The 21,123-nt window shown below is 37.1% G+C and overlaps 4 protein-coding genes across 4 annotated transcripts; all 4 read left to right on the plus strand.

Moving 5' to 3' along the window:
- Positions 1–3,448: 3,448 nt before the first annotated feature.
- LOC143446531 (synaptotagmin-16-like) lies at positions 3,449–7,444 on the plus strand. The gene has a single exon (XM_076946200.1). The coding sequence runs from the start codon at positions 3,633–3,635 to the stop codon at positions 5,199–5,201; it is 1,569 nt and encodes a 522-aa protein (XP_076802315.1). The 5' UTR covers positions 3,449–3,632; the 3' UTR covers positions 5,202–7,444.
- Positions 7,445–7,454: 10 nt separating this feature from the next.
- LOC143446540 (COMM domain-containing protein 2-like) lies at positions 7,455–8,719 on the plus strand. Its single transcript, XM_076946209.1, has one exon. It carries the CDS (start codon positions 7,469–7,471, stop codon positions 8,066–8,068), a length of 600 nt encoding a protein of 199 aa, XP_076802324.1. The 5' UTR covers positions 7,455–7,468; the 3' UTR covers positions 8,069–8,719.
- Positions 8,720–8,870: 151 nt separating this feature from the next.
- Positions 8,871–11,632, plus strand: LOC143446548 (cysteine-rich hydrophobic domain-containing protein 2-like). The gene is made up of 5 exons (XM_076946218.1): positions 8,871–9,020; positions 9,393–9,447; positions 9,884–10,096; positions 10,410–10,469; positions 10,865–11,632. Exons 1-5 carry the CDS (start codon positions 8,890–8,892, stop codon positions 10,913–10,915), a joined length of 510 nt encoding a protein of 169 aa, XP_076802333.1. The 5' UTR covers positions 8,871–8,889; the 3' UTR covers positions 10,916–11,632.
- Positions 11,633–17,798: 6,166 nt separating this feature from the next.
- Positions 17,799–19,154, plus strand: LOC143470934 (b(0,+)-type amino acid transporter 1-like). The gene is made up of 3 exons (XM_076969235.1): positions 17,799–17,982; positions 18,158–18,364; positions 18,768–19,154. The coding sequence occupies exons 1-3, from the start codon at positions 17,866–17,868 to the stop codon at positions 19,020–19,022; spliced, it is 579 nt and encodes a 192-aa protein (XP_076825350.1). The 5' UTR covers positions 17,799–17,865; the 3' UTR covers positions 19,023–19,154.
- The last annotated feature ends 1,969 nt before the right edge of the window (positions 19,155–21,123 follow it).

The raw sequence follows: 21,123 nt of genomic DNA on the forward strand, positions 1-21,123 counted from the left end.
AATATGGTTGATTTCACAAAAAAGGTTGAAGACCACTGCTCTAGTTTAATGATTTCAAACTTATAAGCCGTCGGTGCCGTGCCAAATTTGCTTCGGGCATTATTACGCAAAATGACGCATGAATCAGCGTAAGTTTTTCGATCAAAAACCTTGTATTCCCGATGAGTTTGTATTAATTGTTTTCTTGTTTGTAAGTCAAGTTGGTAACCTTGTCAGTTTTCCTTAAACCCGAAGGCAATCTCCGATGTTTTCGAGCGGAAAAATTACGCTAAATCATGACAAACCTCTACGTCACAATTCTCGAAATAAACTTGGCAACCGAAACAAATTTGACACGACACCGGCAAGCTTGATGAAACTTTTTGCTACAATTTGGAAGAAAAAAACCACTCTTTCTTATTCCAATGGGTGATAAAGAGGCTTTACCCACTCTTAAAGTAGTCTGTGCACTAATCACTTCTGTTTCCTGACAGTTTAATTTTATATTTTACATGAGCCAAAACAATAATATACTCAACAAAATAACATTTAAAAAGTTTTAAGCTTAATTACTGTTTATATTAATTAGATTAGGTTAAAATTTTTGAATTGTAGTTTAAATTGATTCCTAAAAAGCTATAGTAAGTTATGCAATAAAGTGAAAGGTAGTTTCTTTGAAGCATCATGTGGTACTCGTAACGCTCATCTAGTTTAAACATCATCACAGAAAAAAGTTTTAGTCAGTCTTGTCTGGTCTTGTCTACGTCTATTTTCTCCCCATGTTGGTCGTAGAACTTTATTTGTCCTATTTGTTTGAAAGTCTTATGTTAAGGAATCGATTTAAACGACGAAAATTGTATTGTGAAAACTCGTCATGTTATAGCCTAGAAGCTTTATTAGATAAACGTTCGATATAACGATGAGGAATAATTGCCGTTTGAAGCCATGCACAAACTTCTCTCAGTCCGAGGATAAAGATTACAGGATTACCGGTACCGTACCGTACCAAATTACAGACTTGCACCCAAAGCGTGGCCCCGCGCACAGACAGATTTTGACCTTGACTATAGTCGCAATTAAGGTTGATGTAACTAAATCTAATTGTGTGAAACGGTTGGCCGTTGCCGCGGTTGGTTCACAATCAGGTTTTTCAGAACTCTGAAAAATTTTGAGCTGAAAAATTTAAGCATAGTTTTTGCAGGCAGCCAAAGCATAAAAATAGCCTAGTTTAATGTGGCCTATGCACTTACTGACTTAAAATTTTAAGCATCCCAAGCTGCCTACTGATTTAAAACTTTAAGAATCCCTGGCTGCCTGCGTGGTTTACCGGCTGAGTGGAGAACATGGCAACTGCACCCTCGAGACTTTTAAAGGCTGTGCTTGTTGCAATCGAATGTTTCCTTTTTTTACTGCCAAAAAAAGGCCCACAGGTTTTATGTTTAACGTAGTGGGTAGGGTCTGGTAGCCAGTGTACGTAAAACATTCTATTTTGCTGGTTCAAACCAAATAAAGCAAGTTATACTCAACGTACAATAAATAAATTCATACCATCACATGCAGAATTTCATTCTGCATAACATACTTTTAAACTGAGTCATTTAACCCAAAAATTTTAAAGTAATTTTAACTTTTTTGCAGTGTACTCAGGTTTTCCTGGAATGGAGCCACTCAACGAAATTTCCGCTAGTGTACAAAAACCAAAAATATTCAGTTTCACATGTACACAGACTTGAAATTTGGTATGCAGTTAGAAGATGAATTTTGCTTATTACCTGCAGAAACTCCATTGAATTAGACCAGAAATTAGGTCTAGTATAAAAGTGCACAACCAGATGATGTCACAATTTGAGTAGCTGGGATCTAATATACAAAGTCATCGTGTGGTTGTGCACTTGTATACTAGACCCCAAAATATAATATTAAAAAAGTAATTTTTTTGATAGAATTCGAACACTGGGTAATTCTATAGACTGGATACCCAACCCTTGTGCAGACTGAAGAATGCACCCAGTATACCACTATGCACCTGATGTATGCCGATATTAGCAGTTCTGCACCCAGTCAGCCCAATTTTGGTCGTCATACACCTCCAAGATTTAATTGAAAAGTGCCTTGCTTTCCAGCCTGGCCAGCAGACTGTTGAAATAACTGTTAAAATGGTAGGCCTATATAACTGTTTATGTTTTCACAACCTTTGTCCTCGGATTAAAGAAAATCTCTTATAATTCACCCTTCATACAAACTTTCTAGTAGGCGCCCAGACTGCACTTTTTGTTAAGTTTATGTATTTCTTCTACCTGTGTACATTGTGTACACAATGTCTAAACATTGTACATGACAATGTTTAAACAATGTCCTTTGTCTAAACAACAGAAAAACGGAAGAGTAAAGTGACTTTTCAGTTGCCATGGTTGCTTCCGAGACATGAATTGGCTCCGTCAGTCCATGCCATACCTAGTTTATGCCGAAGATCTTAGCATAACTCACATGAAATGCGCTGCCGTGTTAAAAACATTAGGCCAAGGGCCTAAGACCAGTGATCTTGAACTTTTTGTTGGAAAATTGCTCTTCTATAGGAGTTTAGTATCAAATTTGCCCCCTTACAGTTTTAACATTAAGGAATGTTTTAAACATACTCACTCTATAGTAGTAAGACAAAATATAACGAATAAGCAAAACCAAGCTTATTCGCCAAGCTAATGAAGAAATGTTTTCAGTTGCAACTTAAAGTGTTAGATTTGAACTAGTACCAGAGGTGAAGGTGAAGTTTATCTGTATGCTTTCCAAGTAGGTTTGCCAAGTTGCAAGGTTGTCTGTTTAGGCGATATCGTATGTTCCCTGGTCTTGTTTAGTGCAAACAATTGGAATGTTTCTTTTGCCAGCATGATCTAGCTACAGCCCAGGCCAGCATTCCACTTTTACCTGGTGAAAATTTGTAATATTTGATGTTGAAATGTAAATGTGTTTATAACAACAAGGAGAAACCTGATCTTGAATTTAGAATGTTGTTTGACACAATGAAACCCAAGTTCCTTAAAATGAAATCAAAACCAAGTACCGTCCCCTGCTTGATTGATTGTTGTGCAGCTGGCAAGTGATTGTTTACCACTTCACCAGATGGATATTGCATGAGTTACAAACCAAAATAAAACATAAAAATCATGTGATATATTGCATTGTTTATTCTTGGAATAGGGAAAGATTTTGCACAACACAAAGTTGCACTTTTGCACGATATGTCATGTTTTGATTCAGTTTCAAATTTTACTACATTTCTTTTCTGCAGAAATTGCCTCTCCCCTGAAGACTGAAATTGTCTCCTAAATATGATAATTGACAAAATTGCCCCCGTGATACATTATATCGTCCCTTTTGAAGAAAACTGGTCTAGACTGTTGTAGGCCAATATTCTCAAAAGAACATGTAAGCATGCATGTTTGTATGATGGCATCCTTAGGTGTGGTATGGTTTACAATTTCACCACAAACACTTGAATACTTGGTTACCTTCTGAAAATGTTTTTATTTTTTATTCAGCTGTTTTGTTTAACTTTCATCCAGCCTTAAGCATTGCCAGTCTGACAGCATTTGATGTGTTAGCTGGTTGATAGTAACTGTGTAAATTTGCTTGAAGTTTAATGAGTGTTATGCCCGATGGTGAAGTCTGATCCAACACCTTCTTATTCTGCTGTCTGGTTCCTCGTGGCAATCGTTGGGATAGCCATTTTTCTAGTTATTTTTTTCTTGTTTTTAACCAGAAAAGCTTGCTTCCGATCATTCAGAGGTTGTGATTCGATTTGTGAAACAAGTTACGACCCGGCAAGAAAATCTCTTGCTCGTTCTTTTGACCAAGAAGACTCCGAATCTTCATCAGATAGCGAAGAAGAAATTCTTTTAAACATGGAGAAAGCTGCGCAAAGGTCAAATCATGGGTTTTCGGGAGATGCTCAACAACAGTCTCGGGTATTTGACCAAGTTGAAATTTCAGCATCTGAGCAACCTTCACCAACGATGTCAGATCGTGGACAGTCTTTGCAAACTGAGGTCATGCTTGAACAAAGGAGCAGTGATGACCAACACCAATCCGAGGTAGACGAATCGTTGATAGTAACTTATGATCAAAACATAGACTTGAACGACGAACAGGACTCTTTCCAGTCATCAAATTTAGCACTGGATGAAAGAAACTGGGCCATGGTTGATACGGAAAGTGAAATGAGCCGAGACATACCATATTCTTCATTTGCAGATGAGGATGATTTTCAGCATGATCCGAGTATTCCATTGCCAGAAGCCCCTGAGGAAGAAGATGTCCCTATGGGAGTTGCACCGATATCAGCATGTGGCACGGTAGATCTTGGAATGCAATACTTGCTCTCAGAAAGAAAAATGCTGATTACTGTCATAAAAGCAAAAGATCTTCCCACAAAAGATCGAGGCGGTGCTACAATAATACAAGTGCGTGTTGTGGTTTTGCCAGCAAAGAAAAAGAGATACAAGACCAAAGTTCAGCATGTCAGTTCGCCTCATTTTGGAGAGACATTTAAAATGTCTTCTGTGTCTCCAGAAGATTTAAGAGGCCTTGGCTTGAGGGTGAGGCTGTACGGCATTGGCAAAATGCGAGACAGGTTAATTGGAGAAGCAACTGTGCGTTTTGACGAACTTAACATAATTGCAGATCCACAACTTACAGTTACTTTGCAACTTGAGCCCCGAACAAATGTAAATCGAGGTGACCCTGAAATGTCAACTCAGGCAGGCGAGGTGTCGTCGATGAAAAGGTTAGCATTTGGTGGAAGTGAGCCGCAAATCTTGCTCTCTCTTTCCTACAACAAGATGACTGGCAGACTTGGTGTGGAGGTTGTAAAGGGCTCCCATTTTTTGGATCTGTCAGTTGGAAAGCCACCTGATACACATGTAAAATTGGTTTTGCTTAACTCCTCACTTCAGGAAATGGCCCAAAGTAAAACAACAGTAAGACGAGCTCAGCCCAATCCAGTTTTCAAAGAAACTTTTTATTTCCAAGTGGCTTTGTTTCAATTGGCAGAAGTCTCGTTAATGGTCAGCGTTTACTGCAATCATACCATAAAGCGAAAAACAATGCTAGGCTGGATCTCGTTAGGCCGTAATAGCAGTGGTGAAGCAGATGAACAGCATTGGGTTGAAATGCAGGAGGCGAACGGGAAGGCTGTTAGTAGGTGGCACACTCTTATTGAATCTTAAAACTTGGATCAATCTGCATTTCTATTTGTCACAGTGATGGAGAAGTTGAATGATTGTTAAATCTGTCAGTGTTGTTGTTAAATCAACGTCAGTTGATGTCATTCTTTTCATTACCAGAAGCTGATTGCAGTAAAACAAAGATTGCAGAAGTTTATTTTCTAGAAGTTTTACTGTAATTCCAGATATATATAGATTTACCAGATTTTTTTGAAAGTATATGTACCAGATGTTTTTTATTTTATCTTTTACTTACTCAGATACATTTTTGGTTTTATTTTGCACTATTGTTGTTAACACTCTGTATTACTTGCAAGTAGAAATACTGACGTTTTATTCATTTACACATAATTATCACTAGAACAAGAAAGGGAATACGTTTAACATTATTACATCATTTGTTAATTGTATATTTTATCAAATATTTCTCAAAGGTTAAACTGGTTTGCAGCATTGGTAATCTGCATTCGTTACATTTCACAAACAAAAAGTTCGCCACCACAGGCTTGCAGTTCTTTTATAAACGAAATTTTTCTTTATGCAGTATATATGTTTATGAAATATATCTTATCAGAACAAATTGTGTCCCATATATTATATTATCTACAAACTTTACGGAAAATTCAATTATTCAACAATTTCAATTATTCCAATTTGTTTATGATGAGACTGAATTTTGCGTGTGAATGTTTTAAAGGAAATTATCTGTGGGTAATGGCTTATTCTATTTGCACAAACAGTAACTGGTTCTATGCCTATAATGGAAAATTCATAACCTGCTACCTGAGGCTAATTGTTGCTTCGTACATGCTTTTACAATCTGGAATCGAATTTGTGAGAATATATATCTTTTTTATGAAAGGTGTCATTATTATCGTGCTACCAGATCAAAATGTAGGATATATACACAATAAGTTTTTGGATGCTTTGTGTTCCTTATTATTTTCATGGAAATTTTTCTTTACTGCTTTGTATAAAAGGTGTTTGATATCACTGCAGTAATTTCATTCTGTCGTATATGATATTTTCTCATTACCATAAGTTAATGAAATGGGTGCAGATTTCCACAAATGAAGTATATTGAGTTCTTTACCTGTTTCTACTGCTAACTACGTGTAATTGTTTCAAGGAAAATGTTGCAATAATTCACTATTTTGATACTGTTCAGCAATGTAAATATTTTTTGAAATGACGTAGCTTTTATTAACTTGCACTAATGTTGACATTCCGAATTCCAAATTAGACCATGAATATAGTTGCCCGAACATCATAGTAAATTTCATGACGTTTTTTGTTTCACTACATATGTATTAAACCTTATGTGTTGGTTTTCTCAATTATTATTTTCTTATCACCTGAAATCCTAGATAATATATTTACTTATTGTACGATGATATCATTATCAATTAATTATCATCCATAAAACTTTAAATGTACCGGTAATTTTGTTGTTTCTGGTAATTGATTGCATGAGAACTAATTGTATGAATTATTAAAGTACGTAAAGATTTTATTTTGTGCTTGTAGAAATAGCTTCACTTTATCATGTTCACATCTAAATTGAAAAGAACTTACGGTTTTCTGCTGACCCCGGTTGATTGTGCTTCACGATTTTCTCTTGACGACTTGCCATCAGATGAGATGAAAATGTACAGACAGCTCAGCAATGAGTCATTTTTTTACCGAGGCCATCCAGCCGCGTTGGTTACTGGTGTTATGACCTACTTTGGGATTGGTAGAGTCATTCCAAAAATGCCACACTTGTACAAAGCTATCACCACATTCACAGTGTCTTTAATAGGAAGCTGGGCTGCCAGGCAAAGTTATCTACCTACCATACAGGAAAAAGTGATGACAGAACTGCCACCGTACACATTTCTTCATCAAGCAGTTGCGAGTGGAGAACTTTTCAAACCTGCATTATTTTCTTCAAGCAGCATGCAAAAAAGAACTGGTTTAAAGTTTTCTACAAAGGAAAGTTGATTTGAAAGACAACAAGACAGTTTCAGAGAAGCAAGTGTTTTAAATCTACTGCTTAGTGAAGCAATATAGGTCGTGTATGATCTATGTCTCACTGTCAATTTTGAATAACTGTGGGTGTAAGAGGTACCTGTCATGTACTGTTGTTGAACAAGCTGCATAATTATTGTGAAACTATTTTTTTTATTGAATTGCAATTTTTTGTTAGGTATCAGTACTCTGGTTAGCACTCACATGTATCACTTGTTTTAAAATTATCGTTTCAGGTTGCGCAAAGTAGGGGCTTCATTATGTTGCTGAATCTGTCAAGTGATCACAGACAGCACTTGTCTTTTTTACACAATATTGATGACTCTGTAATTGAAGAATTTGTAATGATATCCTTGCAGTTCCTAACAAATGGAATCAACCAAAAAATCTTCAAAACAGCTGCCCAAAAGCTTCAAGCCGATGCAGATGATGTTAAGAATGCTGTGATTGGATTGATGCATCTTTTTACTGAAGCTGCGAAACACAGACTTAAAGAAGAAGATTTTTACGACTCCTTAATAGCATTAGGGTTCAGAGATTCGTCAGCTTCGATACTGAAAGAGGTCTATTCTACATCACAAAAAGAAGCAAGGACTGTTTTGAATCAGTGTTCACCAACATTATGTTCGTACGATAACCTTGAATGGAGGCTTGATGTTAAGTTATCAACTCGCGCTCTGCATCAACAAATTACTCCAGTGGTCAGGATGAAATTACATACAAGTGATGGCAATAGCAAAGAAACCAAAGTCTTGCAAACTGATCCCGTCAATCTCTCACACATGACTAGAGTTTTGGAAGAAGCGCTCGATGAATTGAACACAAACCATGTTCGACGTATTTTAAGGAACATAACATGAAATATTGGAACATAAACTTGAAGTGATATAGTTTGAAATTAATTAGCATTTTCATCTTGTTCCTCAGAGCTGTTATGGTCCTCTAGGTTTTATTGTAACTCAATGCTTATTTCCCACTTTTGTCATCAATATTGGTGATACAGTATTTTGTTGCTGTTTTAGAGGCTTGTGATTTCACATTGCACTAATTAATGCACCATTTCCTGTACCATGTCTAATGATCATTATCATGATTTTTCTCTCTTGTTGTCATGTTTAGTCTAGAGTTGGGAAATACATGAATGACTCAACTGCAGACGGTTTTTCGTGTTAGTTTTGAGTAACAAGTAACAGGGCTAAGTATTATTATTATGCTCATTCAGAGTTTACAAATATTGTGAATCTGAGGCCAGTGTTTTTGTGAAAATTTCACTAATTCGTTAAATTAATAAAAATGTTACATATATATACTTGCTACTTTGAGTTTTCATTCTGCTGCTGTTACAAAGATTACTAGAATTACTCTGTGCAATAATCCATTACACTACAGTACATTACCATTTTATTATATTAAAGCTGGCGCGTAAATTCTCTTGATTTATTACTTAAAGGTGGAAATCGAACTTTTAATTGTTGTATTTGTTGACCACCATACATTTTTCATTTTATCAGGCTGCACATTGTGAAAAAGACTGAATAGATATCTTACATATATAATTATATATAGTTTATTTATATATACCACTGCATATATAAATTGAAATCCATTTCACGTGAAGTGATTCTCAGTTTCATTTTACACTGTGACTCTGTCATTGCCAAGTTGGAACCACAGCACTTGGATGGCAGAAGACGCGGACAACTTCCATGAAATAGTCACTGAGGATAGAGGCGAAATTGAAATCCCTTATGAGGAACCATTAGTCCAAGTTCCTGACCCAATAATTGTGAAAGGATCAGGCCATGTCACTGTGTATGTTTACTGTATTGACAATTTACTGCTTATTTAGAGACATCGTTTCTTGTCATTTGTGTACATGTTGTGAAGGATGATGAATAATTGATGATATTTTTTCTCCGTTTCACGTAACGAAATATAATTTTGACTTAAATTATCCAATTTTGATTGCGACGAATTCTAGTTGGTATAAAATTCTCAGTTTTATGTAGTTTTATTTTGCATATTTTGAAACTTAACTGCTTAAATCTAAGTTGAGCCAAGTTTATGATGATAAGCGCTCATTCCACTGTTTTTTTAAACAAAAGCCCTCAGTGTTATATTTAGTCATAAATAGCTTTAACTATGTAGGATTAGGATACCTGTTTCACTGTTCTTTCTTTGTAGGTTTGGGCTTTGTAATAAATTCGACATGGAATTTCCACCAACATTAATTGGAAAGGTAAGAATTTGAACACTGATTACTACACATTGAACAAAATTCTTTCAGAAAGTAAAATGTGAATAATTGTTTTGATGAACGATAGTCTTAGTCACCTTACAGTAGCACTATACATAACTTGTTTAAATGTTTGTGCTGTGTTTTTGTATTGTCAAAAGCAGAGCCAAAGTGTTTCCACCTTTTGTAGTCTGCAGCACAAAAAATTTGTTTGTAAAATTTCACATTACGGTGAGCACACAGTGTTGTTTATCCCAAATAAGCAGTTAAAGCAAATTAAAGCAGTTTATTTTGTTGTTACATGTGCAGAGCAACTAAACCTGTCGATTGCGTTACACGCAACCAACAAAGTCAACTAACTACTCTGTTCAAAATATACATGCATTTTTATTATTATAGTCTGCTGATGAACTACTTTTCAGTTGTGCTTTTTGTACAGATTGCACCAGAGGAATTCAGCGGTACAGTTTGCCGAATAAACCAAATATTGCGAAAAATGGTTGCACTTAATTTCAAGTGGCTTTTATTTGGTTGTCTTTGCTGCTGTTGTACTGTTGGCTGTTCCGTATGGCCAGTGATATGCCTGAATAAGCGGACGAAAAGAACCCTCGACAAAGCACTGGGATGGGAAAATAGACAGCTCTATCACAAGGTGAGTGAAGTTGATTTTGAGCTACAGTACAGCACTGGATGTGTTCCCATCTCAAAATGACGTTGCGAGACTCTGGTAACATTAATATTGCTGCTATAAGCTCTTTGTGTTGTGTGTAGCAATGCTGCTGCATTACCTGGATGCAGTTGTTTTGAAGATACATGCATGAGTTTTTCAGACAGGCTACTGTGGCTTGTTTTGTGAAAATCAATTTTAAACTCGTACTAAATTTACATTGTAAAGTAATAGTAGATGTCGCATATTTTTACCGGTACTAAGAGTTTTTTTAACTCATTGCTTTTTATTGATTTAGCTCGGTTTACATTGGAAGTTGTCAAAGAGAAAGCTTGCAGCGAGTAACATGCTTGAATATGTGAGTAAAATTGATTTTTATTTCAATTTATTCCTCATCTTTACCTGAATCAAAGCCTCTGTGAACCAAAATTGTTTAAAAAGTCTGGTTTCTTTTGTCAAACAATACACCAAAAAAGATGTTTTTGGTAACCCCCAGCCGCTGCAGAAATCACAGCGTTAGTACACATATTGTTTACAAATTACATGAGCATTCATTATACAATGCTTGAATCGAAATTGTAACGGGCAATTGTAGAACAGTATGACATTTGTAAAGTTGTTTTGGAGTGCAATGAACAGACCAGCATGTTTTTCTTAGAACTTGTTAAAGGAAAGCCCAATACATGTTAACAAATTACCAAGAAATTAAGTCGACCGCTACAAGCACATTTAATCGGTGTGTTTATGTTGTAGGTTTTGTTGATAGAATTTATACCAAAGTTGCCTGTCCATCGACCTGACTGACCCGCGTGTGAGAAGTATGTCCTATACACAATCATATATTTTTCTTTCTATTCTTCTCTGCATAGACACAACATATTGTTGTTTAAACTATGAAAATCATGTCTTTGCTACATTTTGTAATGATCTGTTGTTGTTTTTTCTTTGATAATGTCCAAGATACCAAATCAGTTGTAGATGATGTCTGTATAGCAAGCAAATACCAAATGCATTCAGTTTAACTTTAGAGTAATACGTACAATGCATTTTTTAAGTTATAATTGAAAATCTGTGCTGTTAAATGATTTTAGACCGATATGCTTTCTACCACGTTCTCATATCTGTTGCATTTTTATTGTTTTTCTGTATTCTAAATCTAAGTTAAATGCGAATTTATGCTTAACTGGCCTATCACGCTTTGACAAACTTATGTTCGAAATGTGCCAATTTATGGTTTAGCAGAATGCCGTATCAGTAATAGGTTAACTTAATTATAATTGGCAACGACTTTCACCGATTTTTGCAGTATTTTTGATTTGAATGTCTCAAAATTTTGTTATTACAATGAACGGCGGAACCAAGCACCAAGTTAAAAGTGCCCTTCGCAGACTTGGTACATGTTTGTGTATAACTGAAGCATATGGCTTTAAGTATTCATCAACTTTTCTCTGCTTGAACCTGTACTGTATTTTACTGTGTGCTAGAACCTCAACCGATATAATAAACTTTTTTTGTCTCAAAGATTGTCTCGTATTGACTGGAAAATAATCCAGTTTCGTTCGTGACTGAGTTAAAGACAGCAACGTACAATTCTCGTTCTGTATTCGGCCATATGCAATGTGTTTTGCAGACGTATTGTATGAGGTTGACAGCGGTAAGTTTGTTGGATGGAAACGAGACAAAATGAAATAAGACTCGTTTATCATGAGAAAGGGATCTGTAACCAAACCCCGTGGTTAGCTTTCGATTTTCTTTATGTTGTTTGCATGTTGCTCATGCAGGACAATTTCTACCTCAAAATTGTATCTTAAATTTTCGAATGATAGTGAAAGTTTTGGCAACAGGTTTGAATAAAATTGAAAAATTGGTCAAAACATTATCAGAGTTCTTGTTACAAAGTTAGGGCTATTCTGGCGTTGGGGTTAATGTGAGGACTTTCATACATGAAGGTCCTGTACCTCGGTTATCCTGGCAGCGTCAAATCACTTACCGGTTCTCCAGATTAACAGTTCATTGGCAACATCGTTCGATCCATCAATTTCGGATTTTTTTCTCAGCACCATCATCTATCCGTACTATTGGACACCAATAGCGAGGCAGTGTTAGTTCTTCAAGCAAGTTATTACCTTTGTCAGCCTACTTTCGAGCACGTGAAAGCGTTTGTCACTTTTTCACAACAACTAGTATTAATTGTATCACGAGATCCCAAAATCAAATGTCAGCATATACAAAACGACCCATGAATCGTGACGTAACCGTCACAATCGTATCGCTTATTTTGCGCCAACTGCGGAGCGAAAAATACGAAATTGCGTAAATATATCTTTACCCAAGAATGAAAAATAAACATTAATTGCAGTCTCCAAAAAATTAAGTAGTCCTACAAGGTGACGGTAAATTGCGCTCATTGTACCACAGTAACTCCGGCTCTGGATGCAATCAATGAAGCATGACTAACAAAATCGCTTATGCACACGCACTAGCGTTATGTTGTGAGACTCGTGCATGTCCACGTATATAGGCCTATACTACCTGACATAATGTAAACCCATGTCTCGACATAAACCTGACGATGTACGAAAGTGAGAAAAACTTTGCAACAACAATGGTAGCAAAACAATCAGCTACTTGTTGGCGATATCACTGTTTTGAAAAGCTTATCAGCAACGAATGGCGGTAAATTGATTTCAAATCTCAAAAGCCTAATCAGGTTGCAACTTTGATGTCAGTCTGTTGACTTTAGATAGTCGTGTACTGTACAAACACTATTTTCTACAGCGTACTTAGTTTTGTAGATGAGCATAGCTTATAGCAGACGAATTAAAAGTTATGTCAAAAACATCCGTTAATTCGATAAAGTTAGAAACCAGAAGCGGAGGAGAGCGAAAAAAGTTTGAATTGAAGAAAAACTTTGGATTATGGAGCGGTGTTGCCTTAATAATTGGTAACATTGTCGGTTCTGGCATTTTTGTATCGCCCGTTGGCGTTCTAAAATCAGTCCACGGCAGCATAGGCGTGTGCTTGCTGGTATGGGTTGGTTGCGGCGTTATTGCAATGATGTCGGCTTTGTGTTATTGCGAACTGGGAGCATCGCTGCAAACTTCGGGCGGGGAAGTGATTAGTTTTCATGCTGCTTACGGGCCAGCGCTTTCATTCATGTTCATCTGGAACAGGGTTATGATAAATCCTGGGGATGCCGCCACTTTACAAGTATTTGGAAGTTATCTTTTGAGTCCTTTATACAGCGACGGTTGTGCGCCTCCTGATAGCGCAATAAAACTCATCGCCATACTACTACTTTGTTTTCTGACTTACCTTAACTGTGTGAGCGTGAAGAAGACAGTTAAATTCGAGATTGCGTTTTCCATCACTAAATTCTTGGCAATGGCTCTGATAGCCAGTGCTGGAATAGCTTGCCTCGGTCTTGGCAACGAAGTGGGAAGGACGAACTTCCAAAACGGATTTGCACCTGGTCCGCTGATCAATATCACTGCTTGGGACGTGGGAATGGCTTTCTATCAAGGAAACTTCTCTTATACCGGCTACACTTGTTTTGTACTTTATATGCGAGGAGATAAGAAATGTCAAGAAAAATTTGCCACGGGCTACAATCATTGGCTTGAGTTTAGTAATCGTGATGTACATATCGGTGAATATTGGTTACCTTTCAGGCAGGGCCGGATTAAGACGAAACTGGGCCTGATGCTGCAGCGCAAAAACAGGCCTATTTTTTCTAGGCATTGGTACATATGCATTCGACACTCTGACTCCACCGTACACGCGTAATCAGACCGACCAAAGAGCCTTTATTGCTTTCGACGCAGTCAGCCAAATTTTAATGAACATGAACAATAATAACGACGTGTTATCGTAAAAACTCGAGAGTAACATCAGGCTATGTAACACCAACACAATTCAATACCAATATTGCCTGAAAAGCGGAGTTAATGAAGAAAAGGCTAATCCAGATCAACTTAACGTTGGCATATTGTCAATGCTGCGCTAGTGCTGCTTACTTATACTACTGTTTTTCGAGCCTTAGCAAGCGCGAAATCTTCGATCATGTCAGTGCAGTCAAGGCTGCTCAGCACCTCATGTTCAATGCTCATAAGCGCCAGCATGTTTAGCCTTTCCTCCCTCATCGAGGACCGCAGCTCTCCTTTGACTATTCCCAGTTTTGAGAAGCTCCGCTCGCCGGAGGCATTAGACACCATCAAGCACAGATAGATGCGCAAAGCAATCTCGACGTTTGGAAATGTTTGAGAAAGGTTCAACGACGACAAAAGCTTGTACATGGTAAGCTCTGCTGACTCGTTCACACTCACCGATTTCTGGGCGCGCATAAATGCAGCAAACTGTATGAGCTCAGCCACCAGCGTGTCTTCCAAGTCAACAACTCAATGATGCCAAGGTAGTTACCATTATGAGGGGAACCTATGATCTCATCCGCGCCCCTTATAGCAAGGCCACGCTTAGCTAGGAATATCAGAACGTCGATGAGCCGCTTTACAATCTGGCGCCAGTAACACCGCTCTTCCTCGACCTGTTTAGCGGCTAGGTAGTCAACACGACCGGCCTCCCTCTGTCGGCTCGCAAAAGACAACATAGCCTTGCGATGACCATCGCTGCTTTCATGCATTTTTATTCTGGATTCGCCTGTCCTCCAATTGTCGAAACCGCCGGATACGAACTTGGTTGCTTGAACAGCATTACCACCGAACAACTTGCATGCAAAGCAGAACACCTTCCCGGTCGAAGGCGAGTAGCACAACCATTGTCTATAGGATTTTTCACCATTGAGCGGATGCGTACGCACGAAGAAGGTCTTAGTGCATCGACGTTGGAATGATTCACCTAGGTATTGTCTGGCGCTCTCTTCAAACATCGATTCAGTGTGTTGGCAGTGTTTTGAACTATTCTTGGCCCAATATTCTCGAGTGTCAGCGTTGATTTTACCCCACTGTCCTAAATCATTGGTGATATCCTCCAGCGTTTGCGCCAGTGCTTCGCCAGTGATAGCGTCTCCTTTCACCTCTGCTCTCTCCGCTGAACTTTCCCGCTCTTTATCCTCTCTTTCCTCATCAGGTTCATCTTGCTTGGCCTGGTCTTCAGGAGCGCTCGAATTCGCAATCGCATCCGACGCAGGCAATTGAGACGAAGCTGCTCGCATTCCAAAGTATGAACTCAGTTTTGGAATTTTCGCCAGAAGCTTTTCTTGTTCTGCTGCTTCTTTCCTTTTCTTTTTCGCTTTATCCCATCCACTGAGTTGAGACGCCATAGCAAGCGTGCACAAAACGCAGCTGAATTTGTAAATTGTGGAACCGTAAAATTTATCGCATTAACTTGAAATCTTCCGTTACAATAAACACAACGCCGTATATTTAGCCTACGTCACAGTGCAAAAAAAAAGATTAGCAATTGTCTTAGAATTAAGGCAGTCGCTAGCGTCCAAGTGAACCCCAATGCTTTCCATCATTTTTTGTTATAAACTGACACTGGTTTCCATCATTTTTTGTTGTGAACCGGCAGTTGTTTGCACGGTGTTAGCTTGTGAATCGGCAATGAAACAACATTGAACTCAACAATAATGATTGCTAACTCTTTTCCCAACCATAATGAGTACTAATCTTACTGCCTTAACCTAATCTATTCCTAAGGCTTAGCCTAACTCAGTGGTTCTCAACCGCCGGTCCGCGAAGTACCGTATCTTACTTTCTGCCAAGCTAATTTTAATCTGGAATCATAAGCATTGCAAAGTTGATACTTCCTGTAAAACTCATTTTACGCTTGGCCGATTCACAGCAGTAGGCTAAAACTGGCATAGCCTATCTCTCCTTCGTTGATACAGCAGAAATGTTTAATAATAAAGGTTAACCTTCCGATGACCTAGATTTTGTGCCGTTTATGATTGTTTCGTCATAAACTGCGTCTAGCTTTCAAAAAGTTTTGTAATACAAGGTCATTCTTCACTTTTCAGATGCTGCAATAGCTTGTCCTGTTAAACTACAGAAGGATTTGTAATGGAATGATTGGTTATTGTTGTTGAACTTGACTGTACCAGTCACTCCAATACAATCTTTGATTGTCTGAATGTTTATTGTCCTCGATATAATGAGTCTCAAGGCCGTTGTTTGCTTAATCAATCCTAGACTCGTTTGTTCAGCTAAAAGCTGATTGTCCTGTAAAGCCGACAAGCAGAGTTGTCTGACCTGACACTGAGCTTGTCTTAAATTGTACTGTTCAATAGTTTGCACAAATTGTTGATTGTATAAACTGGTTATATTGATTCTTCGTTGTACGATTACAAATTGACAGAACATTGGCACATCAACAGCACTTCATTCAACAGTCAAAGTAATAGCATTTTGGCTTAGCTATATTCAACTGCATTAAATTGCTGATTGCTGATTATTCCCAGACTAGTTAATTCGTAAAGCCATACGCTAACAAAACTTATTTTCGACAAACTGAACGCATACGAAAAAGGCGAAAATATTACGTCACAACAATGGTACAGGAAGTGATTGCGAGTCGTGTTACACTTTGCTAGAACGACGCACATATACTAGAATTGTAAGTTTCCCATAATCTGTATATTAGTTTTGGTTATAATCACAATATTATCACAGATTAATATGGAATCAACGAACCAACAAGTGTATTTTAACAAGAAGGAAAAAACTAAGACTTCTGAAACAAATAATTCTCAAAATGGAAATGAACCAAGTATCAGTAGGTGCAAATGTAAACTACGAAAAGGGCATATGCAGATAAGTTGAGTGTCACAGAGGGAAGTAAGAAACGAAAAGGGGAATTTGTCAGGCAATACAATAAAAATACTTGGAGCTTGGTTTTACAATAGTTCCGGGTAGTGAACAATCGTCACGGCCCTAATGTTTGGTGTGCTCCCAAATTCTGCCAAATGACGTTATGAAACCTTCTAAAGTTGTTCGTCACTTTCATTCAAAGCACAACAATCTTGAAGGCAAGCCACTTGAATATTTTGGACGAATATTCTCTGATAGGAACGATTAAAAAAAGCAAATGAAAAGATGACGACTACCGAAAAATCCTTTCTTCATGAATCTTATCTAGTTTCTCTACGAATAGTTAAAACCAAAAAAAGCATACACGATTGGGGAAGAGTTAATAAAGCCGTGCATCTTATCTGCGGCTGAAGTAATGAAGGGCCCTGAAACAGCTCGAAAAGTGTTATAATTTTTCATCTTAAATAAGTAGTCTATGCCAAAATCTTGCTTTATCTTACGTGCCTAGGCGTAACACTGTGCCTAGGCGTGCGAAAGTCGGACTACAAATTTCATAATAAGAATTATTTGTGGGTTAATTAAGCAAAGGAAAACTGTTCAGCGTCCGGAAAATTCACGTCTGTTTTCGTCTGGGCCTATTTCAGGAATGGGCCTAATGCTGCAGCATCAATAGCATCCACCTTAATCCTGCACTGCTTTCAGGTACAATCACTTTGCACCGATTTACTGAAAATGGCGATCAACGCCAATCACTATAAGCTTTTGGACAATAACATAGAACACAAAAAGCCCGTTTCGTAGTTCAAGTTATCTTAGATTCCTCTGTAGACTGTAGCCTACTTGCATTGACTGCAGAAATATATATAATTTACTTTTATCTTATGATATATCACATTATTTTTTTCGGGTTTTATAGTGCTCACTGTGGAGGAAATTATCTCGTCAAAAGCTGTCGCTGTTTCATTCGGAAAGAAAGTTTTAGGACCTATGGCTTTTATGATGCCTCTCTTTGTTTGTTTTTCAACAATGGGAAACCAAAATGGGGTTTATTTAGCAGATGCGAGACTTCCTTTTGCAGCGGGACGTTCCGGTCTCATGCCTCGTGTATGTTGCACAACTTATTATGTTTTACTTGCATATGTGTTCAGTTGTTATTTCACTTCATAAATTAAAACCTTTTAAATTTTCGCAGAGGAGTTAACATCTATCTCCAGTTAGGTTTAGTATTAAGGTGATATCACACTTGAAAAAGTGCTTTTACTTGGTATTTTCTTTATAGATTTTTTCCATGATCCATATAAAATTCTTCTCACCCATCCCAGCACTCTTGTCACATTTTTTTGTGACTCTTCTCTTCATCTTGCTCGGTGACGTCGAAACGTTGATCAACGCATTTTCCTTTTTTTACTGGGCAGTAACTGGCTTAAACTCGGCCAGCGTTTTGATACTGCGAAGGAAGTTGTCAAATTTAAACCGACCCTACAGAGTAAGCTATTCATCTGTTTTATTGCGAATCGTAGTTGATTACTGGGAGGTTCTACATTTTGATAGTTTTAATTCCAAAATGATTTTAAATAAAAAAAGGAAGTAGTGAAATATGCCTTATGCTGTTTGAAACATTTATTTTTTCCGTATCAACGTTTTCTTTTTCTCCAGACCCAGTTAAAAAGATTAGATTTTGAAATGCACGTTTTCAACCCTGCTAAAATGATATGCAACTTACATAAGGCCAATGCTCTTATAGAGCCGTTTGGCCCCGAAAATTTAAGACACACGCACAGACGAACAAATAAAAAACTAGTTTTATTTATTGATAAGTTGATGTATTAATCGGAATGTTTACGTATTAACAACATTTATTGCTATAAATATAGGAATTTATTTTTCAGGTTCCAACCGTCATACCAATATTGCTGGTTTGTTTGTCAATCTTCTTCGTGGTGGTACCGTTTCTGCGCCGTCCTTCGTTCGTCATCGTTTATGCCGTCATATTTTACATTCTCACACTGATTGGATATCATTTGTACGTCGTGAAGAAGCTCAGGCTTCCAGGGAGTCGCCAGATGACCATTTTCCTTCAAAAACTTCTGCAATGCGCCGAAACGGACTGGGATGGGAATGAATTCGAAAAAGCCGAGAAGTAAACTCAAAAATGCATGTTTTCGGCCGTTGCAGTTTTCAAAACTCACGATTGTTGATTGTCGGCGATTTTGCTGTTTGCGGCAAAATTACAATTTTTATTATTTCCATTATTTTTTTGCAGCGCCGTCTTAACTTTCTTGGTGATAAAAACGTTTAAAAAAATTGAATGAAAATGAAACATACTTTTCCCACTAGTAGTTTGACCATAGTGTTTAATATAAACAAATTCATGACTTTATAACGAGACTGGAAAAAAATGACTTTTTATGTCTTCATAACTTCTTTTAGCCTTATCACCGTGTCATTTCATATACTTAACACTTTCTTTTGCCCGTTGACTTTATTGAAAAAATCTTGCCCCAATAATCACCAATGACTTCTTATATACGCTTGTTTATATTTGAAAAATTTGACACGCAACATATACGTACATGTTCAATTCAGTTATAAGTAATAACGTAAGACCATACATCAGTGGTAACAGTGTACATCAAGTGGTACATCACGCAACACACAAGTGGTAACAGTGGTACATCAAGCAACAAACAATGCAAAGTGACACTGAACCTAAATCTAGGTTTTTTATGAAGGCTGCAAAGCAAGTGCTACATGCTCCAAATTTAGATTTAAAAGAGAAGTTGTAGATCAAGTTTTAGACATTTTGTACCTTTGTACTGTATTACAATAACGACAACACATGCATTATATAATTACAAAGAAATGTAAACTTCAGAGTTCCTGTTTCTTCAAAAAAATAAAATCTTTACAAGATACCGGACAAAAATTTGCGATGAAATCAAATGTGTTGATTAATCTTTTAACGACTGGCTGGAAAATACTTTGATTTACTGCGTATAGTAGCTTTAAAATGTTTGCATAGTAAACTTACAGTCTGTAGCCTACTGCTGTGAACATACATATACTGTTTTTAGGTACCGTAACTATTGTTGAAAGTTTGTCAATCGTTAGTAGCAGTCGTTATGTCATTTTCTTTAAAAGGTTTGTGTTTTATTGCTTGTAGAAGCCAGCTTATTGCCTTACAGAAAAATTGAGCAAGGCCTTGTCAATGGGTATAGGTAATACTCGAGAATTCTAGGCCAGAGGAGCCTTTGCTCCCCAAACGTTTTTCAACAGACAGTTTTTTTTGGAAGGGTTCGGTGTAGTAATTCGTGGTTTGACATTTAGCTAAGAGCTGTGTTTTTCAACCTTTTTCATACAGCGACCCATTTTGCAAGTCAATATAATCAAACGATCCCCTTCCAAAATATCCAGCTTAAGATAATGTAACGCTGTTGCGCATTCACAATAGCAAAACAAAAATGAATAAATGATATTGCTGTTGAACAAAGACCCATGTATTAAATTTATACACATTGACAGCGGCGTTAGTGAGAAGGCTATAAAATCATTTATAAATAAACTTTACTGAAATATTTTCTACGGTACATCGAAAGCTCTGACAACCTCTATAGTAAAAAGGCTATTGACCCTCATCATGGGAGTCGCGAACCCCAGGTTGAAAACCACTGCTTTAAAAGATACTTAAAATCGTTCTCCTTTACTTTTATACTCCCGTATCAGGATCGAATATAGAGAATTTATTACGTCATTTTTTTTTGTTTCACCTCGTAACTCCTCATTCAGGCTTTCAAGTGAAAAATTTAGGACTATCACTGACAAAAAAATCTGTTTTTAAAGACTTTTCAGTCAGTGATTGCAACGAAAACCAACGACCCACCATGAAACAGGTCATGCAACCGAACAAATACTTGTCAATGCTTGCTCCGAATTATCGAAAATACAATATTTATTTTGCCTCGAACAATTTGCGATCCTCAGACAACACAAAACCAAACTTTTTAATGCGGGGAATTCCCAGAACAAGGATACATAAACACGATACATGTTTTATCTGTTTCTAAATATGGTTTATAGTTTATAACATATTCATTAGCCTATACGACTTTATATAACAATCGTCGTTTGAAGATAAAAATATTTCTTTGTAGAATTTGTAAAAATAAATTTTAGCACATTTCAAAGTATTGTGTTTCGGTTTGTATTTAGTAAATAAGCGTTTCAATAAATATTTGTTCACATTAC

This window comes from Clavelina lepadiformis, chromosome 1 (genome assembly GCF_947623445.1).
Source record: "Clavelina lepadiformis chromosome 1, kaClaLepa1.1, whole genome shotgun sequence".
Lineage (NCBI taxonomy): Eukaryota > Metazoa > Chordata > Ascidiacea > Aplousobranchia > Clavelinidae > Clavelina > Clavelina lepadiformis.

Bases quoted from the DNA above. Each gene is read 5' to 3' on its own strand.
- LOC143470934 (XM_076969235.1), top strand. From the start codon at position 17,866: ATGGCTTTTATGATGCCTCTCTTTGTTTGTTTTTCAACAATGGGAAAC. The intron at 17,983-18,157 runs GTATGTTGCACA...TTTTCTTTATAG, and splicing joins GTTCCGGTCTCATGCCTCGT to ATTTTTTCCATGATCCATAT. The intron at 18,365-18,767 runs GTAAGCTATTCA...TTTATTTTTCAG, and splicing joins ATTTAAACCGACCCTACAGA to GTTCCAACCGTCATACCAAT.
- LOC143446540 (XM_076946209.1), top strand. From the start codon at position 7,469: ATGTTGCTGAATCTGTCAAGTGATCACAGACAGCACTTGTCTTTTTTA.
- LOC143446531 (XM_076946200.1), top strand. From the start codon at position 3,633: ATGGTGAAGTCTGATCCAACACCTTCTTATTCTGCTGTCTGGTTCCTC.
- LOC143446548 (XM_076946218.1), top strand. From the start codon at position 8,890: ATGGCAGAAGACGCGGACAACTTCCATGAAATAGTCACTGAGGATAGA. The intron at 9,021-9,392 runs GTATGTTTACTG...CTTTCTTTGTAG, and splicing joins GGATCAGGCCATGTCACTGT to GTTTGGGCTTTGTAATAAAT. The intron at 10,097-10,409 runs GTGAGTGAAGTT...TTATTGATTTAG, and splicing joins ATAGACAGCTCTATCACAAG to CTCGGTTTACATTGGAAGTT.